The sequence below is a fragment of the Colletotrichum orchidophilum genome (genome assembly GCF_001831195.1).
Source record: "Colletotrichum orchidophilum strain IMI 309357 chromosome Unknown Scaffold_161.1, whole genome shotgun sequence".
Lineage (NCBI taxonomy): Eukaryota > Fungi > Ascomycota > Sordariomycetes > Glomerellales > Glomerellaceae > Colletotrichum > Colletotrichum orchidophilum.
The window spans coordinates 54110-80604 of NW_019173117.1; the positions used below are offsets into that span (position 1 = coordinate 54110).

At 54.6% G+C, this 26495-nt stretch overlaps 8 protein-coding genes across 8 annotated transcripts; 5 read left to right on the plus strand and 3 right to left on the minus strand.

The window, feature by feature from the left end:
* Window positions 1-326: 326 nt before the first annotated feature.
* CORC01_12672 (uncharacterized protein) lies at window positions 327-2290 on the plus strand (the record flags this gene model as incomplete). The annotated part of the gene is made up of 8 exons (XM_022624291.1): window positions 327-407; window positions 464-676; window positions 740-806; window positions 834-973; window positions 1028-1199; window positions 1262-1378; window positions 1684-2074; window positions 2125-2290. The coding sequence occupies 8 exons, from the start codon at window positions 327-329 to the stop codon at window positions 2288-2290; spliced, it is 1347 nt and encodes a 448-aa protein (XP_022469204.1).
* A 225-nt stretch (window positions 2291-2515) lies between these two features.
* On the plus strand, window positions 2516-2823 carry CORC01_12673 (uncharacterized protein; the record flags this gene model as incomplete). Its single annotated transcript, XM_022624292.1, has 2 exons — window positions 2516-2526; window positions 2622-2823. The coding sequence occupies 2 exons, from the start codon at window positions 2516-2518 to the stop codon at window positions 2821-2823; spliced, it is 213 nt and encodes a 70-aa protein (XP_022469205.1).
* Window positions 2824-4286: 1463 nt separating this feature from the next.
* CORC01_12674 (uncharacterized protein) lies at window positions 4287-4957 on the plus strand (the record flags this gene model as incomplete). Its single annotated transcript, XM_022624293.1, has 3 exons — window positions 4287-4411; window positions 4483-4515; window positions 4684-4957. 3 exons carry the CDS (start codon window positions 4287-4289, stop codon window positions 4955-4957), a joined length of 432 nt encoding a protein of 143 aa, XP_022469206.1.
* A 275-nt stretch (window positions 4958-5232) lies between these two features.
* Window positions 5233-7279, plus strand: CORC01_12675 (uncharacterized protein; the record flags this gene model as incomplete). Its single annotated transcript, XM_022624294.1, has 3 exons — window positions 5233-6276; window positions 6329-7159; window positions 7214-7279. The coding sequence occupies 3 exons, from the start codon at window positions 5233-5235 to the stop codon at window positions 7277-7279; spliced, it is 1941 nt and encodes a 646-aa protein (XP_022469207.1).
* Window positions 7280-10420: 3141 nt separating this feature from the next.
* On the plus strand, window positions 10421-11098 carry CORC01_12676 (RNA recognition domain-containing protein; the record flags this gene model as incomplete). The annotated part of the gene is made up of 2 exons (XM_022624295.1): window positions 10421-10690; window positions 10823-11098. The coding sequence occupies 2 exons, from the start codon at window positions 10421-10423 to the stop codon at window positions 11096-11098; spliced, it is 546 nt and encodes a 181-aa protein (XP_022469208.1).
* Window positions 11099-11835: 737 nt separating this feature from the next.
* Window positions 11836-17352, minus strand: CORC01_12677 (uncharacterized protein; the record flags this gene model as incomplete). Its single annotated transcript, XM_022624296.1, has 3 exons — window positions 11836-13552; window positions 13605-15027; window positions 15078-17352. 3 exons carry the CDS (start codon window positions 17350-17352, stop codon window positions 11836-11838), a joined length of 5415 nt encoding a protein of 1804 aa, XP_022469209.1.
* Window positions 17353-19525: 2173 nt separating this feature from the next.
* On the minus strand, window positions 19526-22050 carry CORC01_12678 (subtilase; the record flags this gene model as incomplete). Its single annotated transcript, XM_022624297.1, has 3 exons — window positions 19526-20228; window positions 20286-20860; window positions 20914-22050. 3 exons carry the CDS (start codon window positions 22048-22050, stop codon window positions 19526-19528), a joined length of 2415 nt encoding a protein of 804 aa, XP_022469210.1.
* A 2475-nt stretch (window positions 22051-24525) lies between these two features.
* CORC01_12679 (PX domain-containing protein) lies at window positions 24526-26051 on the minus strand (the record flags this gene model as incomplete). Its single annotated transcript, XM_022624298.1, has 2 exons — window positions 24526-25707; window positions 25791-26051. 2 exons carry the CDS (start codon window positions 26049-26051, stop codon window positions 24526-24528), a joined length of 1443 nt encoding a protein of 480 aa, XP_022469211.1.
* Window positions 26052-26495: the final 444 nt, after the last annotated feature.

The window sequence follows — 26495 nt, forward strand, 5'->3', positions numbered from 1 at the left end:
TATCTCGAAGAAATACCAACCACAGTGTGCCAAAATCCCCTAGCAAGTTGGGTAGAGCTGTTTCTTTGTAAGTGCGACGTTTCAGTTTGCCCAAACGCCTTCACCGCTTCGTTTTGCAACGGAGCATCCCCTGGCTTGGGAGTCGCCCAGTGTCCCCCTTAGGCGCAAGAAAAAGATCAAATACATGGCACCGCGACGCAATTTGTCTTTCACAATCGTCGTTGCTGTAGCCCTAGTGATTCTAACCACTACACCGATATTCGGGCAAAATCAGACCTCGCGTCAGCAATCTAGCTGCGCGCTTTTGGCGGCGACCATCGCACAGAATGTCTCTCAGGCTTGAGGAGACCTCCATTGAGGAGCTTCTCAAAGGATTGGATGACAGGAACTTCAATGTGGAAGATTTGGTGAGGGTGAGCGCGCCACTCTGTCCCAAAACCCAAGAGCTGACACAAACCACAAGACTTACATCAAAAGAATCGAGCATCTCAACCCTCTGGTTCACTCCGTGAGCCAGATTAATCCCGACGCAAGTGATGTTGCGCGCAGCAAAGATGCCGAACGGCAACGAGGGGACAAATTAGGGAAACTACACGGTATCCCTATCCTTATTAAGGATGTGTTCCTCACCAAAGACCGCTTGAAGTCTACCAGTCCGTCATTGAAGCACAACAATGTTTGGCAAACTTCTAACGGCTAATTAGATGGGTGCTCTGGCTTGCTGAATGCCACTTCCTAGTTTGAGGCGACTTCAGTTCAGCGACTTAGAGACCAGGGCGCGGTGCTTCTGGGGAAAACGGTCCCCAGTGAGTGGGCTAACTACAGAAATCCAGGTCAAGCTTCAGGGGGTTGGTCAGTCGTTGGCGGTCAATGTCTCGCGCCTTACCACAAGGAGCAGGACCCCTCCGGCTCATCGTCAGGCAGTGCAGTTGCTGCATGTCTGGGATTATCAGCTGCAGCTCTCGGAACAGAGGTTTGTGAACAATTTTACGCTCAGATGAGATGTTCTCTAATGTCTTTGATGCAGACTTCTGGGAGTCTGAGCTCGCCTGCTCAAAAACCATCAGTCGTATCTATCAAGCCAACTGTCGGGCTGACATCTAGATACGGTGTTTACTCTGTGAGCGAATGGCAGGACACAGTCGGAGTGATAGCTCGAAGTGTCAAAGATGCTGCTATTGTTCTTACAGCTATCCACGGTACGTTTCGTGGGCGTCAATGAGGACGCGCGCCTCAAGTGTTGACCGCTGATACAATACAGGACCCGATCCGAACGACAGTTTCACTGTCTCTGATCCTCGTGACTCTGAAGACGTTCAGGAGCCCTCCGAAGCGACAGATTTCGCACTCGCATGCAAGGAATCTGGCCTCCAAGGGAGTAGAATTGCTGTATGTTGCCCAATGACAAGAAAATAAAACGAACCAACCAAAATCAACAGGTGCCTCGTCACATCTTCCCAAATGATTCAATCGTCAATTCTGCTTTCGACGAAAGCCTGGAAATCGCGAGATCGCGAGATCTCTGGGCGCTACTATTGTCGATAATGCTGAGTTTTCGGAATTCAACGCAAACTATTCTTCCTCCGAAGATGTCGATTGGATTTTAGACCTGCGCGTGTCCATACGCGAAAGGAAGTCTAGTGCCTGCTACCTGTACAGCTTCTGGCTAATATTCTCGAAAAGACATGAGAAAGTCTCTGGAGGCGTATGAGACAAACCCAGAGTCATTGCACACACTCGCAGACGTAATTAGATACACCGAGAGCTCCGAAGAGGAAGGAAACGACAAATGGGGAGTTGATGAATGTCTGAAGTGCGAAAAGCTCGGCGAGCAGTATGACTTGGAGTCGCCGGAGTATCTGAAGTCTCTTGAGTGGAGAAACCAGATTGGGAAGCAAATTCAAGAGCTGCTTGACCGTACGAACTGCGACTTCATCCTGGCTCCCTCCATCGATACCAGCGCAAACGTGGGTGGATGTCCCACTGTTGGAGTTCCCCTCGGGTTTTACCCCGAGGACACCCCGATTTCAAGACGAAAATCGAGCGGATTAGTCTCCGTTGGCCCCAATGTCCCGTGAGTAAGATGTAACCCTCAATTGCATTATGGTGTACTAACGTCCAAAGTTTTGCCGCATTACTCGTCGGTCGCCGGTGGGACGACTTCAACTTGATCTCCGCGGCTTTCGCATTTGAGCAGGCGACCAAGGCCAGACATCAGGTTGCGCCTATCATCTCATCAGATGTTAAGCTTTTGGTGCAGAACGCCCGGGGGATGGATGCATGTCTCTGAACGCAGACTGGATTGTTCGTGTGGTAGCTGGATCATCAAGAAGAGTACCTTTCTTATGGAAAACAACGCTCCTTATCTTGAAACAAAATATTGCGACAGTGATTCCGCTCTGGCATTTAGAGTGTACATTCAGCTGGGCCTGCATTCATGAGCTGCTGAGTGCATGATCAAGCAGCCCACTGCTCATGGTCCCCATGACATTTGATCCCATGATGGATAACCAAGATGCCACAAAAGTATAAGAATCAACCTCGCTTCCACGAGAAATTTGGAGACGTCTCGAACTACCCTGGCCTTCCCATCATCTTATTTCTCCTGCCATATTTTCAAGATGGCCTTTTGGGGAGATGGTCAAGCTGCTCCTGGATAATGGCGCCGATATAGAATCCCAGGACAAGGACAAGCGCACCCTGCCGTTCCACGCTGCTTCTGCATTTAGCCAGCCCGACATTGCAGAGCTGCTGGTCAGCAGAGAAGCGTCTCTGGACGCTCAAGACCGCTTCGGCCTGACGCCGGTAGCGACTGCTTCTTAGAACCGGCACTACGATGTCTCCAGGTTGTTGGAACAGAGCTTAGCTCAGTCTCAGACGAAGAGCTGGCTGGAAGTCCGGAGAGTTGGCTCCGTCTAAATCAAACCTAGGCAGAGAAGGTACCTTCTTTGGGTCAATCGTAGATGAAAAATTTGACAGCTGAACGTCTACTTGATGCTATCATTGCTATGAAAGCGATGCTCTTTTTGTACGGCATTATAATCCAACTCAGCGGCAGTTCTGAGGGTCCTGACTGTGTCACGCGGGTATGGATGTGGAAGGACATCTTGGAAGGAAGTCTGAAAGCATGTCCCACTTTCCCCAAATCTTGGCCAATCAAAAATCAAAACCGCATCCCCCATTGCCCGAGTTCTCATTGGCTGCCTACGGTCAGGCTCCATCGAGTGATTGAGGCCAATGTCGCCCCACTCTCCAGCCCTCCCAACACCTATATAATCCCTCCCAATCTCCCGCCTTTACTCTGTTTCCTCTTTTTTCTCTTCATACTTACCTTCATGGGCGGTCTGGGGATCAAGAAATCCGGACCGCAGAGAGGGATGCCTGCATTGCACATCGCGGAGTAGACCTCTCTCGATTGTCCTTCGGGGCCATCGCTGTGGCAATTTTTGATTTTCAACCTCACTTTTCATTGTGCCCATCACCTTGCGTGATGGTATGAAGAAGAGCTGGCTCCGTCGGTATCGATCCACAGATTAAGAGTTTTTGCCTCCGGGCTGTCTCAAGGGCGTTCAAGCGGGCGATTATACGTGCTTCACATGTTCTTCGATTGACGTCTACTTTGAATGCGAATGCCGTGACTTGAGTTTAATCTCGGCGCGCTCTACGGTTAATTTCGTACTGCGAGCCATCCAGAGCTCTACACACGGGCTCCGAATGCGTGGATCTATCGGAGAGGGCAGGCTAGGTAAATCTAAGGAAAGTTCTCATGGTGCTGGTCTGGCCGCAAGTTCGCAACTACCTACCTTACCTTGGGGCGTCTTGATTTGAGCGAGTTCAGCCCTTATAATTGCAGGGCTTCCTTGTATGTTGGTCATACAGACAGATACCTGGTTTGTTAAAAAGGAAAGGCCGCAGCTACTATTTGTCGGCTTACCTCCCGAGACAGGTCACGAGGCTTCTCCCCGTCGCAGCCTTCAACCTGTGGTTGACTGCCTCCGCTGTATCTAGTCTCTGTGCGCCTGCTGCATGGAAACTGCACCATTGAATGTCGAGGACAGGCTTCAGTGAAGGCGCCATTGACGGGTTCCCTGACAAGGCCCTCAGTCCAAGGAGTTCGAAATTGAAATAGCCCTCAATTGCGAGGGAAAAAAAATTAAAAAAGACCCGTGTGAGTTTTGTCACTGCTTTAGTTTGCCTCATGAGCAAATACCCGTGAAGAGACAGGCTGGAATGTGCTGACAGCTGGAGTCGAGGGAGAAAGACCGTCACCATCCGTCCCAAGGTCAATGAAGGACCCATCTCTGCTCTTCTTGGTGTCTCAGACCAACTTCACGCCGTCGCCCGACTGCGGAAGCCATGCCATGGACATTGGCCTCCACCTGGGTCATCAATTGGCCTATGTGAAGCCTCCGTAAGATGACGACACCCTCATACTCGGCAGGCATCCTGCTCTCATGCATCCTGACTGAACTGCGATACCAGGTCCTTCCTTAGCACTCCCCGAGGTCAAATCAGGTAAACCGTACCACTGGATGGAATCAAGCTCGAATGACATGGCTGCTCCATATTGCACAACTTTGAGTCCCGCTTGAGATCCAGTAGGTACCCCTGGAGAAACGGATATCCCCTTTTCACGCAAGAAAGGCTTTTCCAGCTGCGAGTTCGCGTTTGAGTACGAACCAGCTTCAGTCGCAGAGACAATCATGTCAGCAGGGGCTTCAGCTGGCTGACCTCAGCCGGCCACCTGCGCGAGGCGGCCGGGAAGGGAGACCGTCCCCGGCGGTGCTCATTGGATGGCGTGTGTTCCCTAGGAGTCAGCATCGAGTGGTACAAACTTGTTGCTTCGAATCCTACCTTCTTCATCAAGACAATGGATGCCATGTCCGATGCTTCGCCTTTCTTAGGGGGCGGGTTGCAGGATACATTGCAATGGCAAGCTGAATGGCAGCCCGTCTGAATGCTTTCTTATTCGCAGCAGATGCTGACGATTGAGACAAATCCCATTCGCCGTCGCCTGCCTTGTGGCGGGATGACATGCTGCTACACGAAGCTCGAGATGCCGGCCTAATGCAAAACTGCCTTGAACAGCCCTCGATGTCCTCGCTAGCATGTGACTGCTGCTCAAGGTTGGAAATTGCCAAAGTAATACGAGTGTATAAGAATGGCACAAGACTCTTCTTGCGAAGATTCTATCGTGTCTGGAAATCAATGATCTCTGAACAAACAGCAAAGATGAAACCTACAACCAAGAGTCAGGCCCGCCAATCGGCCGAGGACTTTTTCAAGTTCTTCTTCATTCTGTTTTGGAAGGTTGTCAACATCTTCATCGCATGGCACAAACTTCCGCCCTTCATTGGCGCCTTCAACCTTCTGGCGCTGCGATTCGAGCTCCGCCAGAAGAACCTTTACGATACATACCCATCCCCCGAAGACCAAGGCACACCGGCACAATACCCCATGTCTGACACCAAGTTCATGGCCGTCAGAAACTCGGACGGCCTCTTCAATGACCTCCAGGCGCCCAAGATGGGCTGCGCCGGGATGCGGTTCGGCCGCAACATCCCCAGGGAGCACGCCAAGATTCCCACTCACGAGGAGCTGCTCACGCCGAACCCGAGACTCATCTCTGAAAAGATCCTCGCGAGGCCGGAAGGGGGTTTCAAGCCCGCCACGATCGTCAACTTGCTCGCCGCTGCCTGGATCCAGTTTCAAGTCCACGACTGGGCGCAGCATGCCTCGAGCAAGGAGACTTGGGACGTTGCCATGCCAAAGGGAGACACCTGGCCGGACAAGAAGATGAAGATCTTCAAGACCAAGGTCGACAGTACCCTCTCGAAGCAGGATGACGAGTCGCCGGGCTACAAGAACGAAAATACGCACTGGTGGGATGGCTCGCAGATCTATGGTTCAACTGAGGCTGAGACCGCGGAGCTCCGATCCAAGTGCGATGATGGGCAGCTCGCGGTCGACCGTATCAACGGCGAACAGTTCCTTCCTCGCGAAAACGGCATTCCCAAAACCGGCTTCCATAATAATTGGTGGGTCGGGCTCGAGATGCTACACACCCTCTTTGCCTTGGAGCACAATGCTATTGCTGGCCAACTCAAGCTGTCGAACCCATCGTGGACGAGCGATGAGATCTTTGATACGGCGAGGTTGATCAACTGTGCACTCATGGCCAAGATCCACACCGTCGAGTGGACGCCCGCTATCCTAAAGCATCCGACATTGAAGATTGGTATGGAGGCGAATTGGTGGGGGTTGGTTGGTGAGAAGGTGTGCCTCCCGATGATCCTTCTGCAATGAAGCCACTGACAAGACTGAACAGCTGTGGCACGTCTTCGGTCGTATCTTCGACAACACGTCCGAGGTTATCTCTGGTATCCCGGGCTCAGGAACTGATCAAGACGGAGCCCCATACTCCCTAACCGAGGAATTCGTTTCCGTATACCGCCTGCACCCGCTCGTCCCCGACGACATTGCCTTCTTCAAAGTTAAGAGCGGGCAACATGCCGACACCCTGCCGATGAAGGAGGTCGCCTTCGAGAGAGCCCGCACGCCATTGGACGACAAGACCTCGAATAGCAACGGTCTCGGCTTGAACTTTGCCGACGTCTTCTACTCCTTTGGCGTCAACTACCCCGGCGCCATCCGCGCAAAGAACACGCCAAACTTCCTGCGTGATCTGCGCCTTCCCGCCGACAAAGAGTTCCCCCAGGCCAGGCATCTCGATGTGGGCACCGTCGACATTCTCCGAGACCGCGAGCGCGGCGTGCCGAGATACAACGCCTTCCGCCGCCTCTTCCACATGCCGCCCGTCCGCAGCTTCAAGGATCTGACGGGCCCTGGCCCAGAGGCCGCCGAGCTGGCGGCGGATCTGGAGGAGGTGTACAATGGCGATATTGAGGCCGTCGATCTGCTGGCCGGCACGCTCAGCGAGCCGCTGCCGGAGGGCTTCGGCTTCAGCGACACGGCCTTCCGCGTCTTCATCCTCATGGCGAGCCGACGCATCAAGTCTGATCGGTTCCTCGCCGGTGACGGGTGGTGTCCCGAGGTGTACACCCGGGAGGGTATGGACTGGGTGCAGAAGAACACGATGAAGGACGTACTGTGCAGACACTTCCCGGAGCTTGCTGCGCCGTTGCGCAATGTCGACAACGTAAGTCACGCTGATCCTCTCTGTTACCTGCATAGCTGCTGACAAAGGTTGAAGGCGTTTGCACCTTGGGAGAAGGTTGGTCGGACAGCCGAGTATACGGGGAAAGAGACCAACGCCTGAGCGATGAACTGCCTATTCAGAGACCGCAATGCTTGCTTGCTTGAGACTTTGGTTCATTGCTAACCAGGACATTCGTTGGTGGATTTTGGAATGAAGGAGGGTAAAATGTGGGAAAAGATACAAACTTCAAAATTCCTTGGCTACTGTACTGAGATTGAACGCAAAGCCTTATTGGGTTGGTGTATTTGACAGGAATCAAAGGATACTATAGTGATGAGAATCAAGATGACCTCTTTAGCGTTGCGTAGGAGAATATCAACAGCAGGAAGTTGGCCCGATGGGTTCGCCCCAGAGATTACTTGATGACTTATTTTACCAATCCACCTGAGTAGGCATTTTGAGAAGCCGGCCCAAAGCTTGATCGGCTCAGAAACACTAAGACGCTTCTTGCGTGGCGGGGAGATGGGTTTGAAGCTTGCCGGTATGGGAAAAGGGTGAGGCGACCTAGATGAGAATCGAGTTAAGGAGTGTGTCTACAACAGAGTACGCACAGGGAAATCACGGCTCAAGCCGAAACGGCATCTCAATCATCTTGCTGGAGAGGCAATTGATGGCTATCTTGAATTAAGTTATTGAGATTCAATGTCACCGAGACTGAATGCGCGGCAAACCGAGGTCTATCCATGAACGGCTGAAAGACGTTTGCCGGCCTATAAAGCTCTCTTCGCTCGCCATAAGAAGGATTCAAGCCTCGACCTGTGGTTCAGGTTCAGCCCTACCGGACGGTGAGGAATGGTGACCTGGGCCCCATGAGGCTTTCCCGGCGTATGACCTCATTGAATCAACACCGAAATCATCCCGTCTCGCAGCTAAGCCACATACTTTCGTGACGACGGCAGGAGTATCCGTAAAGAGCCCACCAAAAGGATGGAAATGTGCCGCATGGCAAACAGGGGGGGGGGGGGGGGGGGGGGCAAGGGCCTCCCCCCGCCCCCCCCCCCCCCCCCCCCCCGGGCCCCCAACGGGGGGGGAGGGGGAGGAGGGGCACGACGTGCGAGCCCGGAGGGGGGCGGGGGGGCGGGGCGCGGGAGGGGGGGGGGGGGGGGGGGGGGGACGCGAACTGCTGCCTACGCAACTCTGCTCAGGGGTACGCAATGGCGCGTCCTGGGAGTGCTTGGGAGATTACTGTATGTGCCAGCAAAGGACAGCAGCCAAAAGTTCAATTTGGCTGGCTATTTGTAGACAAACAGAACCTAAGCAAGACGCTGGACGGGCACGAAACGTGACACTTCTGTCATCTCGACTCGAGCCGGGATGATGGTTGTTTTATGTGTCTGCTTCTCACCAAGACGGGTATCTATTCATTCAAACTTTTACTTGCAACCGCCGGGGGGATTACAGCTCGGAAGGGTTGTCAATTTTAGATTGCCTCGATCAACAGAAAGCAAGGCAAGATGGGCTAATACCTATCCACGCCGATCACCATTGGCCCATGAGTCCAGTTTTATCTGACCAACTTGGCACTCTGGTTTACTTCCATGTAACCCTTCACGTTCCCTTTTCCCCGTTACTTGTCGCAGCAGTGTCCGCTTCGCGCGACCCCCCTTGAGCCAACTTCGCCAAGACGAAACTTGGGCCCCCTCTTTTAATCTGGCGGGTGCGCAGTCGTCCTGCAACGCGAGCATGTATTGTGTGCGCGTGTGTGCTTGTGTTTGTTAGTGGTCGACTGTATCCGTGGTGTCCGCGTATTCTGGGTCGACAGTTCCCCCCCCCCCCCCCCCCCCCCCCCCCCCGTCTCTGTGTTGGTGGGGGGGGGGGCTCCGGGCGGGGGGCGCTCNCGCCCCCCCCCCCCCCCCCCCCCCCCCCACCAGATTAAGATTGTATGGATGGGGGGAGATCCTTGGCGGGGATGCTGCACAGCCCTCTCCTCTCTCTGGCTTTCCTGGGCACCAAGGAGATGAGAGAAATGGTTGCAGTGAGATCGAATGGGCTTGATGTTTGAGATATAATTGAGGAGGAGAACATCCCGTCCTCTATCGTTTCGAAACGAAGCAATCTTTTTTCTTCACAGCCGATCTTTTATCGATTTGATTCCCAGCCACTCCTTTCATCCCAGGGACATCTTTCTCAACGTCAAGCAAGCTCCAATAAGCCGCTCATTCAATCACCAGATAAATCATTCAAGATGACGACCGAACAACCGCAGAGACAAACTATGGACCCCAACACGGAGCAGCCCAAGGAGGAGGACACCCAGAAAGAGGGTTGGTCTTGCGTAAGTTTGAATCTCCATCGACCTGGAGGGGTATTACATCCATCCCACTGACGAGTCCCCCCGGGTACAGGCTCAGTGCTGTTCGAGCTGCATGGACTGCCTCATGATGTGCATGCGCTCCTGAGCAATCGCCAACATCTTAAATAATCTTGTTCAATTGTTTCCCTTGCTTTCAAGATCAGACAGGCAATCTCTCTCTTGTAGCATTGGCCCGCTCCAATTCTAGGTTGTCGCATCGGCTATGGAATCTTTCTTTTCAACGGTCGCCCGTTTGCGGCCATGATGCGCTTAGGGGGGACAACAGGAATTCGGACGGGGCGTTCGCAGGAGTTGGGTTTGGTTCACAGAAACCAGGTGTCATTTCATCGAGACATTCCTTCTACCTTACCCTTTTTTTTCTTCGCTTCTATTCTTCTTCGATATCCTCACATAAACATCGGTTCGTTTTACTTTTACAGCCCAATAACCAAAGCCTGTGCTATACGTCCAAGTTCCTCTTTCTCCCTCTCTCTCTCTTGTGTGAAATCTTTGGTTGGGTCGGGTTCATCGTCCAACACCCTGCCCAGCACAGTGCTCGCTGCCACGCGAAGACCGGGAGGGAGTCTGTGCGCGAGCTCCCGCATCGCTACATGCCCCCACTCGGAAACCTCCATTCCAACGTCCCCTCCACTTTTTTCGCACCTGGTCCCGCGCATCTTTGGAAGCAGTGCGGTCTGTCATTGCTTCCCTCTCTCTCACGGCTGCAGCCTCGCCAAAAGCTCGAAAACTCGCGCCCTCACCAACAACCTATCGTAAGCTTTCAGCGAATCCTCAAACATCAACCCACAAAGCTGATTCTCCCAGCTCTCTCCCCTCCCCTCGCCGCCACCAACACCCTATCTACCTCGCAACGACGTCTTAAAAAAAATCAATAAAGGAAATAGAAAATGGCCGACGTAGAAATGGAAATCGACAACCCCCCCTCCCCCTCCGCCGTCGAGGGAGGACCCGACGGTGGTGCCGCACCGGCGCGCAACGAGTCCGAGATGCAGACCCACGGCCGGGCGACCGCCGTCCGCTCCATCGAGGGCTGGATCGTCATGGTCACAAACGTCCACGAGGAGGCCGACGAGGAGTCCATTCAGGACATGTTTGGCGAGTACGGCGAGATCAAGAACCTGCACCTCAATCTCGACCGGAGAAGCGGTTACGTCAAGGTGGGTTTCTTCTTTTTATCCTCTTTGGACTGCGATGCACACACACACACACATATACACCCACACCCAAAGAGATGAAAGCAGCTTGAGGATAATGGAAAAGCTGACCACTGAATTCTACCATCTCCACAGGGCTACGCCCTCATCGAATACGCAACACTCGCCGAAGCCCGCGCCGCAATCGACTCGGCCCACGAGACAAAACTCCTCGACCAGACCGTGTACGTCGACTTTGCCTTTGTCCGCCCCCCTCCCGGCGGCAAGGGAGGCAACAACAACAATAACAACAACCGCGGTGGCGGCGGCGGCGGCGGCGCGAGGCCCCAGAACCGCGGTCGCGGACGCAGCCGCAGCCGCAGCGTCGAGAGGGAGGTTGTCGCTGCTAAAGACAGCGGCGATATCGAATGAGGAGAAAAGAGACAGAGAGAGAGGAATAAGACATGGGATATTCTCTGGGCATCCAAGATTAGCGGGAAAATTCAAAAGGGGCTCGTCGTCAACGGGAGATTCGGGAGATTCCCCCTTTTGACGCGGAGTATCAAAGTAAAAAGGAAGAAAAGGCCTTGATACGATATTGGCCTTTGCCGATGTGTCGCGACCAAGCTTAAGACAGACATACGGCTGGTCACAGAAAAACACGTCGGCATGTGTGATTCAGTCTGAGAAGGTTTGTTCATTGCCCTTCTCTCTCTCCTGTTGTCTAATGCTGACTCGCTTGTAAAGGCTACAACTAAATCAAAATCTGATGTGACTATATTTCCTGCAACCCGAGGGAACTGTGAGAACTTGGCTAATTCATCCTCTCGAGGGACCAAATTTCGGGAGGAACAGCCAAATTCTTTGGTGGCTAATATCCCACAAGCACAGGTGACCTTGAGTCTCGCCAATTGCTTCATCTCAACTAAGCGTAGGAGTCATAATCGTCATTACTAACGTAAAAGGCCACCCAGCCTAGAGGTATCTAAAAAAAAAACTGGTCCCCCGACACAATGGAGGAAGGACCAGCAATCCAAAACTTTTGTATCCTCATTGCAATCCTACTCCGTTGCAATGCCCATGTGTCATGCTTCGAACCAATAATGTGCAAGAAAAAAGAAAAACACACCCGTCCTCATTAACCCTCATTCCGTCGTCGCGCATCACTTTCACCTCACCTGCCGCACCCCCTGCTCATAGCTTGCCGGCGAGTCGAATCTTCCCGAAGACCCGCGCGTGCGAGCCGAATCATAACCTCCGGGAGACTGGTACCTCGCGTTCTTGGGCGGCGCATCGTAGACAGGCTCCCGTCCGGCGGAAGGCGCTACTGATGGCTGCCTGACGGAACCCTGCTTGAGTGAACCCTGCTTGACGGACCCTTGTGTCACAGATCCCTCGAATTGCTCCTCCGACGCTGCTGGCCTCTGAGGCTGCACGGCACCAACATCCTTCTTCTTCAAGCTGAACATTCGCTTGAAGCCAGATGGGGCAGGCGGCTGCACGGTGGCGGCCTCGTTGGCGTCGTCCCAGATGAGGCGTGGCACAAGCAGTCGGTAAGGCACTGTAATGCCAGTAGGATCTTTCTGATTTACCTCCACATTGAGGCAAATATCCAAGCCGCCCTCGAGGTCGACTTCATATTCGTCTGCCTTCTTCTTCTGCTTGACTGACAGACCTGTAGGGGTACGGTGGAATGCCTTCGGTCGTGGTAGCATCTCTTGGGACCGAGGAACCTGGCGTTCGTCACCCATAGTGTAAGCGCGAGGTGGCGGATGAGCAGTGAACTGGGATTCGTCGCCGGGGGAGAACTCGTCTTCCGACCCAGGACCGCCCCTGATAGGCGCGCCCCTTATCCGCGCGGCGGGACGAGCCGTGAAGTAGGAGTCGTCACCGGATTGGTACTCGTCATGTCTTCCTCCTCCTCCTCCTCGAAGACCCATACCCCTAGACCTGGGCGCGTGCCGGCGGTCGTACTCATCATCGTATCCATAGTACCCATCATCGACACTGCCGTCGACGCTATCTTCCTCTCCCCACTGACCGTTGATGCCACCGTCATCGGGTTGCGACTTTTTGCTGTTTCGTCGACCAAGACTGAAGAAGTTGCGCGTCAACGACATGGAACGCTTGGGCTTGTCAGCAGTAGGTGGCCGGCCTCCGTCAGTCGAGTTGCGGCGTGAGAGGCTTCGGAAGAGGCCGCCAGCCTTGCCTTTGTTGTTAGAAATTGGAGGACGCGACCGAGACTCATCGCGCTGAACATCGGGCCGGTATGCAGGACCACGATTTGAAGAGAAACGTCTCAAGAGACCTCCACGGCTTGCCGGCGGGCTCGGGCTCCTATCATAAGCCGACAAAGGCGGTGTGGGAGGCGGCGTCGTGCCCGGAGTCCATTCCCGGATGGAACACCAGTTGCGATGCGGCAGCAGGTGCTTGTTGTTTCTCGCTTTACCATCAACTCCATGGTGGAAGAGCGGAATCATATCTTCGTCAGTCGACTCGTCAAAATGATGAATCTTGTTACGCTTGTTCAAAATATCCGCCATCAGGTCGGGAGGCGGTGTGTTGACGATGGCCGACGAGACAACATTGGGCATGTATCGGAAGTCCTTGTGCTTGGGCAGGCCGAGCTTGGGGTTGGCGTAGAACTGGCCCACAGCAGCGAGATGCACGTCACCACTGAGAAAAGTGACTCTCACGGACTTGTCAGCTGCTAGATCTTGCATGTCTTGGATCACGACTGTCCGCTCCTTTTTATGATTCTTGGCGGTCCAGTGGTCATTAAGGTCGTCGAGAACTTCGACGCCACCATCAATGTGGTTCAGAGTTTTGCCGAGCATGCCCAACTTGCCAAGTGCCTTGACAGGATCCATGGCTCTCGAAGTGAGACTGCAACTGTTAGCTCGTCTTCACTATGTCGCTGGAGTCTAGGTAAACTTACATGTTTTCCAACCATACCAATCTGGGGTAGGCAATCGGAACACCGAGCAAAACAAGAAGATGCTTGGTTCTACCAGTCCGTAGCTCTTCATAGCAGCGGTCCATGATCTTCTGCCACGAGGGCTCACTGACCACATCAAGCTCGGTCCGCTCTGTTCTGCCATCAACAGCGAGTAGAGAAATGTTTGATCCTAACTCCACGAACAAGCTACGGCTCAATTCGCTGATGTACGGACCAGGCTTGCTGCCAAGCACCCAGCTAGGCTCAGTGGCGTCCGTCTCACTTGGAATGCTTTGGTGCTGGAAAAGCATGTAATACTTGTAGGCAACGTTGCCGAGGCCAGAGAAGACTGGAGAGTTCATGTCGTGATGTGCGTAGGAGCCAAAGCCGTCAGAGATATCATGATCATCCCACATGTTGACCATGGGAATCTGCGCGTTGGCCAGGCCAAACAGACCTTGCGAGAACCACATACAGTAGCGCTCCAGGTAAGCCCGCTCAAGCTCATCCTGCATTGTCAGGGTGAAGGGCGAATTGTGCTTGTGCAGAGGATTCTTGATCATCAGCCATTCACGGAACTGCTTGCTCTGGTCCATCAGGCAATCGTTGTAAATCTGATCGCCTCCGCCAATCATGACGTGGAAAGGCTGTGACTGGTGCGTGTTGAGAACGTCGCGCCACATAGGGTCTGGTCCGCTAAAGTCGTCGGGGTTAACACTAGCGCTGAAGCCGTTGCAGCTGTGGAACATGATGTTCATGGACTGTCCCATGGCGGGAACCCAGAAGCCCATAGCAGGTCCCCTATTGATCCTGTATGCGATGCGTTGCTGCTTTTCACGTAGCTCGATCTCGATGTTAAAGCGCCAGAACGTATATCCGCGCTCCGCATGCAGTCGGAAACCGCGAACGTCCTTGTACTTGGAAACCTTTTCTCCGTCAATCTCCACACGCTTTCTACGGCTTGCGAAAGACCCGGGTAAGTCCGGAGAGCCGTTTGACGGGGTGTAATCCGGCGGACTTCTCGTCTTCTCAAAGAGGCCATTGTCTGTTTCGTCTCTGGATAAGTCCTTGGCCTCATCGAGATGCTCCACAGGGCGGACGTAGAGTGTTTCTCCTCGTCTGCCCAGCTTTGGGATGCCCGCAATCGGATCCACGTATTCCGGTGGCAAGCCCTGCTCTCCAGAGATTTCCTGGGGCGGGGGCGGGAGGAGCTCGATGGGCTGCACGAAAAGCCTCAGTGTCGGCGCAATTTCATACGAAGAATCACTGTCCTGCGTGACAATCATCACCGAGCCTCTCCATAGCGTCTTCTCATTGACGGCAATGTTCCTGTTGCGGGCGGGAACCTTCTCGTGCTTGAGTCCGCAGTATCTCAACAACGGACCACACTTGAGGAACAACGGCGGCTTAAACCGTGTAGGTGCTATGACTTATGTTAGTTTCATCACACAAGCTAGCCCACGGGAAACTCACCATGTGTGTCGTCGTACTCGCCGTCAAAAGCTTCTGCCTTGCGTGGCCGCGAGGTGCTTTCTCTGCGCTGACCGCCCTCCCTACCGCCCTCCCACCAAGGAGTGTCCTTATCAATGGAGGCGAGCCGCTCGTCGCTGAGGTCAAGCATGTTCCCGCAGAGGCTCCCGACCGTTGCCTTCTTCCACTCATCAAGGTATACAGGCGGTTTATAGATGCCTTCACCAGGACGGAAAGTCTTCTTTGCGGGATAGAGATCCCGAGAATCGTCGCTAAATCCGTCATCCTCGGAGTAGTACTCCCTGTCGGTTGGTCTGCCCCGCGCCGCGGCATGCCCGTGATTTGCATGAGGGTATCCATCGCCACGCCCACCCGAGGCCACAGGTGCATGTTGAGGGTCCTCGTATCGAGGGTCTTCACCGTCAGAGTCTGAGTCCAAGTGTCGGGCTGCCGGGGCAGTCGAGCGTCGTTGAACCCCCCCAAAGTCATTGCCAATTAGCTTCGCAGCCTTGCCGGGCATCCTGGCCTGCCTGACTTCTTCGTGTAATGCGTCCGGGGGCAATGCCTGTTCGTGCGACACGGATCTCTGCATGGGAGGACCGCCTTTCTCTGCCGCAGATTGGTCCAAGGCGGCGTTGCGAAACTCAATGTTGTCGTACTTCTTCTCTGCATCCTTCCGAATACTGTACCAAGGGTCGCCTTTGGGCTGCTTTTTCAGCTTGTTGCTCCCGCTCCTTGTCAGAGAGAAACTGGGTCTCCTAGAGCTAGCTACCGGCGGCGTAGGCTGTGGACTGTCCTCTGCGCTTTGAGGATCGGTAGCTTGCGGTAATTTCATGTTGTCCTTCGCGGCCCGCTCGCGGAAGCTCAGATTACGCCTGGGAATCCCCGAAATTGCCACAGCAGCTTCGCTAGGCGGCTCGCGAAGGCTCACACTGCGCTGTGGAACGCCAGAGGAGAGCAGAGGATGTCTCACGTCCGCCGCCGGCATCTCGGGACCTCTTGACGGGTAAGGGCCAGATGCATGCCGCATATGGCTCTCAGGCATGTACTGCTGCTGCCGTCGCCTATCGTCGAGCGACTGGCGCGGCGCGTATCTTCCTTCGTCTTCGGGGTAGTGTTGCACCGGCGCTCCACGTGAAGCAGTGGCACTGGCGTGCTGCTGCTCATGTCGATTATTGTCTGACCTCTCGTCGCGGAAGCGCACCTGCTGCACAGGGACCTGGTGTACCTGTACTTGCGAAACCGGTGGGGCGGCTTGTTGATGCTGCTGGGGTTGCTGAGGTGGTTCAGGTAGTGGTCGCTGAGGCTCTTGCTTGGGCTGTTGTCGCGGCGCACGTTGCGTAGCTTCGGGTGGTTGAAGCAGATCGGGGTTCTGGGCAGCCTTCGCCGCAGCCTTCTCCCTGGCGCGGCGCTCTGCGGCCTCGACACGAGCTCGCTTCTCCTCTTTGGTGATGCTGTCGAGCGTCAGCTCAAGCCTCTGTAATGGAGAGCGGTCGTTGGCGAACTTTCTGCCGGAGCCTCCCGCAGACGCTTTCCTCCCCTGCGCATCTCTGCCTGGGACCCCATTCGATTTCCTCCTGGACGAGTTTTGAGGGCCGCGGGGTTCGCCAGGGGCCCGCGTCTCGGCAGCGATATCGAGTGTCTGCTGCGAGCGGTCTAGGGGAGGGTATTCCTGCTGTTGCCTTTCGGGGGCAGGTTCCTTGTAGTACTCTTCAGGGTTCATCTCGTCTTCCGGGCCGACCAACGGACTAGGCTGTCGCGGTTCTCGAGCTGGACTCGGAGCAGGGTGCGTGTATGGTAGACCACCATTGCCGTATGGATGTCTGAAGCTCACGGGCGGTACCTTGGGCACATTGGGGGCAGCTGGAGGTGTGGGGGCGGAGAGAGAGTCTATATCAGGGTCCTCGTCCCTATCTTTGCCGTTGCGCTCTCTGCGTCGTCGCTGGCGCCTCTCGGCCTGCTCGTCAGGATACTGAGACTCGCCGTAAGGGAACGTCGGTGGACGCGGGGCAAGGCCTTGGTCCGCGAAGCTGGAGGCAGTGGGCGACGCGAAGGGGCTGAGAGTAGACTCGGTATAGGCCTCGGTGTTTGTTGTCTGCAGGGAGGTGCGATTCGACTTTGGAGGATGAGGAGGGAGCGGCTTGTCTACTGCCGCGGCGATTGAGAGAACCGGCTCAGGTGACATGCGCTTCGGGAGACTAAAGTCTTCAGATTGGCGACGCTGGCGTCTGGCCGCTTTGGGGCCAGACAAGTCCCCCCAATACGGCGCAGGAGGCATGGCGACAAGACTACCTCAGTTGTCGCTGGGATTTGCAAAGCGCTAATCGGGCTGCAGACGGGAACAGACGTGGGCGCAAAGACCGGTGAGTCGTGCGCGCTGCCGTCCGTGGGAAAGCAAACTTGCAGAAATACCTACAGACTACTCGGTAAACTAGAGCAGAAACTAAGTAGCGGTAGAGTGAATATGGCCGGGCGTCAGAGACATATGCGGCTTGCCATGACAGCCAATGCGATGCAGACACGCGGGCGCAAAGGAGGTCGGCCGTATGCAAGAGCAAGGAAGTCGAGAGCGGTAGATAGGTCACCGAGAAGAGATGCCGAGAGGAGATATGGGATGATGGCCCAGGGAGAAGGAATCGTTTGTTGCAGCCGAGAAGATACAGACGTGAGTGACAGATATGAGACGAGAGGTTAAAAAAAAAAAAACGCTTTCCGAGGGTTCCCTGGAAGCTTGAGCTTTCCTGGCGACTCAAGCACACCGGCAGAAGCTAAAGAAAATCAAAAGCTGGGAAAATGGCGAGGTTGACTGGTTGTGCTACGGCGTCATTCGCCCACCGAGTTGGGTTTAGCAAGATGGATGCTCGACCGGGGTTGGGAGCGACTTGGGCGGAGAGAAATCGCAGAAACCCTGTCTCGTCGACCGGGGTCTTGCGTCTGTTCCACTATCTCTGTCACTCTGCTCCTACCTGCTAGACCAGGCGTGTCATCGATTGGGCTGGCAAGGCAACACAGACTCATCGAATGCCGCTGCCACTGGGCACGAACAGCCGCGACAGGGGATAGTTGTCTACGGGCATGATGGGGTCAACAGGGTCACTGTCAGGCCGAGAATCAAGAGGAGGAGAAGGAGCAGCTCCGAAGAAGAAAAGAGGCGGTCGGAATGGAGCCACTGAACGGTCGCGCTTGCCATTGACCAGTGACCACGACTCCGATGGCTGCAGCTGACATGCAGCCAGAGGCCCAGAGCCCCCCGTTTCCATCTGCCCTGACGGGGCCACTGGAGGAGGAGGCTCCAGCTTGCCCATTACCACATGCTGCTGTCCTTCCTGTTCCTGCTAACCGCCAATGGGTGGACGGGAGGAGAGAGGGGGGGGGGGGGGGGGGGCAGAGGCGCCNCTACGTCCGCGGGGGTGGGGCCTGTGGTCCGCGGGGCCGGGGGGGGGGGGGAGGGGGGGGGGGGGGGGGGGGGGGGGGGGGGTTTCCTGCCGAAGTGTACGAAATACAAAACACTTTGAAAGGCAGGCAAGTGATGTGAGATGTGACATCGGGATGAGACACAGGTGCAGGGTTGCAGGCAGGGTGTCTCCGGTCAGAATAACGTGAAAACGAGGAAAGAGAGGAAGAGGAAAAAAACAGATGGCTGAAAGTCTCCTAATTGTTCAATCCTTGAATCGAGTAGAAAGCGAGGTAAGGTACGGATAGCCCCCGGCAAGGTAAGGTCCTGATACGAACGGGACAGATTCGGCACCCGGTAATCAGGTTCCCTGCAAAAAGTCAATTCGATCCAATGCGGTAACACATCAGCCCCGGGTAGTCGAATAAAGAGGTGGTTGGCGCAAATATAGACCGACGGACTGAAGGTGACGTGGACCGCGTTGACATCTGCCAAGACTCGAAGACATGAAGAAAAAGAATCAAAGCCGATTCATTCGGCACCATGAACATGTGTACTGTTGTCCCAAGCGTTTGCCGTAGGTTTGCTGCCAGAGGTTGCTGGTTGACCATTAGCAGAGACCGAGGCTTCCAACAGAGATCAAAACGTAAAACAAGATACAGTCCAGATAGCAAGTATTCGAACATGAGAAAAATGCAGACCCTTGAGAGCTTATTTTTAGCCGTCCAGGAGCCGTGCAGTAGCTGTCTTGTTCGGTTCGGGCACTCCCGCCCTTCAGGTCAACACATCAGACCGGGACTCCCTCACCTTCGCAGAGCTTGGACGTTTTCTCTACCTCAGCAACGGCCAAACAAAGAGCGCTCACACACTCACACACCTGGTTTAAGGTATCCAACGTTTCCAATTGATTGATTCATTGCGCCTCACAACACCAACCGCGCCGTCTAGCTTCCATAGAAATGCACCACCCACAATGCCCAATGCTATCAAGTGACGAGAAAGAGAAGCTCAAGGTATTTATATGCAATAGACGCCCATACCTGTCCTGCCATGCGCCTTATTTTTCAGTAAGCCTATCAGTCTCTCTGTTGCCGCTGCCCTCTCTCGAGCGGTCCCGGTTGTCGTGGTATGCCCCAGCCTCATCTTCATCGTCCTCGTCATCGCCAGCAAATGCATCGTAGAGTTCACGGCCCCGCGTACGCTTCTCGCCATTGAGACCCTCCGTCTCGTCTTCATTAAGCAGCTCGAACTCGTAGTTGTCACGGGGCGCGCTGTTACGACGCTTGCGGATGTAAAACCAGATACCCAGAGCAGAGCAGAACACAGCAATGAGGGCAATGGCGCCATATACCCAAACGCCGGCCTTTCCGAAAGACGGGAGCCAAGATACCCAGTTCGACGGGCTGGTAGTCGCCGCCGGCGTCTCCTGCGTGTCTGTCGGCTTGCCCGTCTCCGTAGGTGTCGCGCCGACTCCAGACTGGATCTTGGTGGGCCGTTCGGGATGATCGGAAGGCTTGACCACAGAAGCAGTGTTCTCGGCAGGGTGCGTCATTGTCGTGATAGCAGCTGGCAGAGTGGTGGTTGGGACAAGAGCGTGATCGTTGTCGTCCTCTTCTGTCGGCATGGGAAGGAGAGTGGCCTTGCTAGCGTCGATCGACTCGCCCCAGAGCTTCAAGTGCCAGTCGATAAAAGTACCCTTGTGTGTGTTCTCTTTGGAGTCCTTGACAACGACAGTCCACTTGCCAACACCAGATTCACCCCTGGTGCATAGTCAGCATTCGGAATCTTGTGTCTCGTCAGTCGTTGGGTCAACTTACCAGTGAACTACACTCATGAAAGTCCAGTCAACGTAGCCGGACTTCGCAGAGTCCATCTTGCGAGTGACAGACAGGTGGCTAGTAACTCCCTCGGGGCTGATCAAGTCGGCGCTCAAGTCGCCTCTGCGCGTGTGGTTCACGTTCATGGTGACCGTCACATGCTCCAGTCTTTCGAGGTTGGCTTGCTTCAGAGCATCCGCTGTAACATCGAAGCTGGCCGCGATGCCGTCCTTGCCTTGGGGAATGTCCTTGTTGACGTGAATCCATGGAGAGTAGTACCACGCCTGCGGCTTGACGTTTTTCCAAGTCTTGGCTGCCTCGACCATCTTGAACGCATCAATCTTGCCGTATCCATACGTGTGGCTGAACTTCTTTCCGATCTTGGTCGGCATCCACTGTCCATTCTCCTCGTCAATGGGCACCGCGGTATCCATGGCGAGCCATTGCATGTCTCTCCAGGTCAGGTCAGGGCGGGCCTCGAGGACCAACGCATAGACACCAGCGCCCAACGGAGCAGCGGCGGAAGTGCCACCATGGCCGTTGTAGCAGGCATTTTGGCCAACGTCAGTGGTGTGCTGCGCAAGGGATTAGTTCTGGTCCTGCCACGCAAAGAGGCTGGGGAACGTACGATAGCATCTCCGCTGCCACTGCTGTACGTAACAACAAGCTGAGCCGAGCACTTCTCGGAGTAGTAAGGGTGCTGGCCTTTTCTGTCAATCGCACCAACAGTAATGCTGTAAATGGAGTTCGTGTATCCGTCAAAATTGCAGTTGTCATCGTTCGCGGCACCGTTGCCGCTGGCAAAGACATAGATGGATCCCTTTCCGCCACGACCCTGCTGGATGCCCTTGAGCATGGCACGCTTGATGAGGATACCAGGCGCGTCCATTGATCGACCGTCATCAGGCGGGCCCCAAGAGCATGAGTATATGTCGTTGTGCTGGTAGTCGTAGGTCATCGCAACAGCCTCATCGGCATCCGAAATCAGCTTGCTCAGAATACGGATGCCCGCAATCTTGGATTCGTAGGCCACTCCGACACCGCAGATGTTGTTTTTCGCCGCAGAGACTTCGCCAGCGCAACGAGTGCCGTGCTTATCATCGCTAAGCGTGGGTTTGGGCTCTTCGCGGTGATCGTTGAAGTCGTAGGAGCCAGCGGCGTAGTAGTTTGGCTTCAGGTCGTCGCTGTACATGTCGAGACCGTCGTCCACAATGGCGACGGTTGCGTTCTTGCCCGTGATACCCTGCTTCCAGACGCCGGCGACGTTAATGTCATGTCCTGGCTGGATGGTGTTGAGTAAATGCCACTGCTCATTAAAGATGGGGTCGGTGATGCCTAGGTTATTCATCACGTCGTTCATATGCTCAACCATCTTGGGGTCGGGAGTCTCCTGGCGAGCGAAATTGGCCGGGCCATGCGACGGCGGGAGAATTCTCTTCTCCCAAGGCTTTCGAAGCTGCTGTTTCTGCGCTAGACGGACGCCATCGAGGACGTCAGAGCCACCAAGCGCGCGTTTCCGCAGTTTGCGTTCTCGCAGGGCTGGCTTGACGATGTCATGCTCGACCTTCCTAGCTGAGAAGATATGGTGGCCGTCGAGATTGCCGAGTGTACCCTCGTGCCTCAGACCCAAGCGGTCCGCAACCTGGCCGGCAGATGTAGACGAATCCAGCTCGAGAACATAGTAGTCGTTCGTTTCGTAGTTTCGAGGGTAGGAAGTACCGCTTACGAGGGCAGCAAGGCCGAGGAGAACCGCGGAAAGCTTCATGATGCGCTGCCGAAGACCCCTCGAAGGGAAGTTGATGATGCGCAAAGACAGGAGGGACTGAAGAGATAGGAGTCGACAATTAGCTTCAGTGCCCGTATCGATTTCGAGTCGAACAAGGAGGAAAGAAAAAAATTGAAGAATAAACCCCTAGAAGAGGCTGCCTGACACAAAACGTACCTCTATCGTCAATCAGGGGAACAAAGGGAAGGCTTGGCTCGTCTAGGTAGGCCGGGGGGAAGGGGCGGAAGACGAGACGTGGTCGAGTCGCAAGTGGCAGGGGCGGCCCTTGAAGATGGCCAAAGCTTCCCGATTCCCTTGCAGCGCGACACTGATTCCGCTTTCTTCTTACTTGGAACACACGGATTTGCTCTCAGGCTGGACTGGTATGGCGCGAAGCACCTGGCAAAGCCCGTTTCTTTTGCTTGGCGACGCAAATTCGATGTAGGTAGCTGGCGGTCGTTGGTCAAGTCTCGCCTGAAAGGCCAGAGTTCTTGCGTAATAAACAGCGGGGAAGCTCCGTCTCATCCGCCTGCAGTACCTATTACTGTGTATCAATGTGACCGAGGCCAGGGCCAAGCGGGAACGAGGAATGCCAACAGGTGGAGCAGCACCTATTACTGACGATCCCAGAGACAGAGATGCTGGTGACTGGAGTGAGTTGGAAACGCGACGGGTGACTGAGCGATGAAAACAAAACCAGAAGCAAATCCGGGGAGGAAAGATGCTGACGCGAGATGTGACCTGGAACACAAGGCAGACTCTGGCCGCATGCTCAATGGTGTTTCGTGGCCTTCTCGAAAACGGCAGGAACATAAGCAAGCGGACAAGGCGCCCAATGCTACCTGCTACAGTCAGACAAACCCCCCTTCTAACCGGCCGCATTGGATTCTCTCTCGACTTGGGCAGGTATTAAGGTACACGCAAACCTAGGGCCACTACGGATAATAAGATGTACCCGTTTGACTACGACTTACTCAGGGGTCCTGCACCTCTGATGATAGGGACCCGAAAACTATGGTGCCTTACACAGAAAGGGAAGGCGGCGATTCAGGTGGGCGGGAGGAGCTGCCGCTGGCTCCAGTAAGGCCCCCAATAAGATGCTGTAGGCACTGCCGCACTACCGCCAACACTGCCGTTTCAACACTAGCGCAGCTGTCACGGCCCTACCTCATTGGCCCGTTGTTGCGATGAAATCCCGTGAGTGTCTTCGTCAAAGTAACGACCGCTTTTTTTTTTGCCTCCCAGGTGCTGCTGGTCGCGCCTCGTTGAAGACATGTGCTTGGAGTGAAGTACCAAAGTACATAGTAAGGTACGCATCCTTAAACTTGCGAAAGTACGGGTGCCAACCTCGTCAGCTTCCCCATCTTGAACAGTCAGTATCTCCATTCGGAATTACCTTAATGAGCAGACAAAGTTCATTCCATTCCGTCCCACAACCGCCGCCTTGTACGTTTATCGATGACAACCTAAAGTTAACCTATGAAAACTTTGTGATCTTTTCACGCTAACTTAAGGTACGATGCAGCACAAATTCTTCTTTCTACTTTCCGCATTCCCGAGGCAGTTGGGGGAGGGGGTAGGTAAACTGTAGGAGGCCCAAACGTCGAATCAGGGACACGCTTCAGAGTCTTGGCTCGGGGGAGCTTCACTCACGTTGCCTTGGCGCCTGACACAGTCAACCGTTTCGGAATCTGGTCCCGTTCGTTCTCTGTGTTTTCTCAGCTACGGAAGTACTCCTGTGGTATACACTCCCTCCGGTGCACAATAGGATGTGATTGTGATATAATTAGTAGCATTGACTTCACTAGCGCATTGGAACTCTGCACCTAGGTCATGTTAAGACGTGTTCTGGGACGTACACCCACAAGCATGCTTCTTCTCTCTCCAACTCTTCAGCGTTCTGTGACCTGTTCCCACGCAAGCCACAACTCTGACGGCCTCCTAAGACTCATGTCCAGCATCAAGAGGCAAACAAACACTGGTGGTGCCCCCTTGATGGCAAACAGATCTCCGAACCGCATCGAATAACCTTGCTCCTGCATGAATGAACGTTAGCCTTGGAGACAGCCACGACTTGGCTGGAGAAGAATAATCAGGAAAGTCCTTCGCACCTAGAATGAAATGGCAATAATCCATCAAGTCAGTCACACTGGCCCAGAAGCCTTTATTCACTAGGGTTCAAGATCGTGACAGGAAAAAAATGTATTGATTCATGAATCACAATCCACGCGCCCGTCTTCATGATTAATTCCAGTTCCACCTGACTGGTGCCCGATACTCCGGTGACATAACCCACTCTCCGCCTGCTGAATTCTGTCCGAGGCAATGTTCCGGAGCCATTTGAAGCTGATCCTATACCAACACACAACCCCATTAGGCGGGTTCGGCCTTGTCTCCAGCATCTCTTCGTTGAGAAATTTCACAAATCATGGCTCTCGTCAAGCCCTCCGCATTCCAGAGGCTTCTTACCTTATACTACTCCGCCAGCCGGCGACCGGGAGGCTCAACACCGGTGCTGCGGGTGCCCGAAACACCTTCCTCCTCCATCGCCTTTACGTAGCCCTCCCAGATTTCGGTGACCTCGTCATAGAATTCAATGTGAGAGTCGGCTAGACCTCCAAGTTGCTTCTTGAATTCGACTCGCTTAATTCGCTCAAAGTCGGCGACCTCCTTGACAACCTCGTCGTCAAACATTTCGCTTGTCTTCTTAGCTCGCTCGGCTTCCGTGGTAAGCTTGTCGATGTTCATCTCCAGTTTTCTTTGGCGATCGCGGCGAGCCTGCTCATGATCGACTCCGCGTACGTCCTCGAGCTTGCGCATCAATCGGCCGCTGGCACCCGACAGGCCGCCGGAGCCATGGCCGGACTGGAGCATGTCCCTGTCGACAGTGTTCTTGTTAAGATACTCCGTGAGCTGTTCGTAGTCCACCTGCTTCTGCTCTCGCGCCTTCAAAAGACTCTTCAGTGCCGTGCTGTACGCTTGCATGTCCCGGAGACTGCCGAGGTAGTCTCCGTCAGTAACATCCTTGAGCTTTCGTAGGCCCATGGCAGTGTCTTCGATCGAATTGGCGAAATGTCTCACTTCGTTTTCGACACCAGGCTCGAGTGTGATAAGCTTCTGGAATTGCTCTGCCAGGTCCTTGAAGTCCATTTCGAGGTCGTTCTCCCGGCGGGCCACGCGAGCCACAACCTTCTCGATGTGGGCCAAATCTTCGTCAAGCTTGTCGCTTCTTTCCCTGACCTCCAAAAATCGTTTGTCGTGCTTGTGGGCCTTGGAGAAGGCATTGAGAAAGCTGTCGGTGAGGTTATCAAACACGCCACTGCTTCCAGCATCGCTGCTCTGAGATCCCCTGAGGCTACGGCTGCGCATTGTGGCGTTCCAGTCCGGGCTCTCAAGGAAAATGTGGAGGATATCAGCTCGGCGGAGGACAGGATGGAGGGAGAGGCGGTTCAAGAAGCGCTGCAGCGAATGTGCTCGACGGTTGGTGAAGTCCGGCCCGAAGCGATTGCCACTGACATATTCCATACGCTGTTTATCGGGAAGAGGGGGGACTGCGGCGGTAGGATAGTCTCTGCTCAGTGCCTTATACAAGAAGACAAAGTCTGTAAACCGTCGTCGGGCTGTGGTATGCGATCTTTGGAAAGAGGGGAATGTGGTCTATAGAATCTGTGTCAGCGCGTGAAGATCCCGCCGTCGCAGCTGTATAGCCGAGGCCTACAACGCAGATCGGATCTCCTTACATTGGTGGTGATGAGGTATGAAACAAAGGTGTCCTTGGAACCTTCATTTTCCTTGAGAGGTTCGGAAACAGTGCAGTCCAGAACTTCTCGATCGTCGTCATTGCCAGGTGCGTCGCTCTCGTAGGCATGGTGTCCGTTTCTATCGGCATCCTCGTCGAACTCAGTGGCCGTCACTGAGCTCGAGCTCTCTGCAGCAGTGTGCTCGTCCGTGTTCCAGGACACATTGGAGAAGTCATCTTGGTGTTGGTCCATGACCGCCATGGCGTCCTGCTAGGCGGACGTGGGGTTACGTCGTTGTCGGGAGTCGGAATAGTCGCTTTTAGTGTTAGACAAGGTGAGAAGGAAGATCGTGGGGTAAATCAGACGACGCAGGGCCAGGAATTGGAATCGCGGTGTTTGGCAAACAATCAGATCTTGGAGGCTTGGTCTTGGATCGTCGCAACGGATGGAGTTGGCGGTCTCGTCTGCCGGACAATGTGCAGGAAGCGTCGGCGGCAGTGGTGGGGAATGGGCAAGAGCTGCCCGTCGCTGGACTACGAGAGGTGACGCTGCGAGCTTAGTGTAGCTGACCTGCTGGGGTTGGGTAGCGCGATAGCGGGGAGATGGAAGGTACCCACATTCGTTCCTGAAAGCGGTAATCGATGAGGTAGCTCGCTAGCAGCCGGGCAACACTGTCAGACCTCTCGTTCCGGAGGGCTATGACGA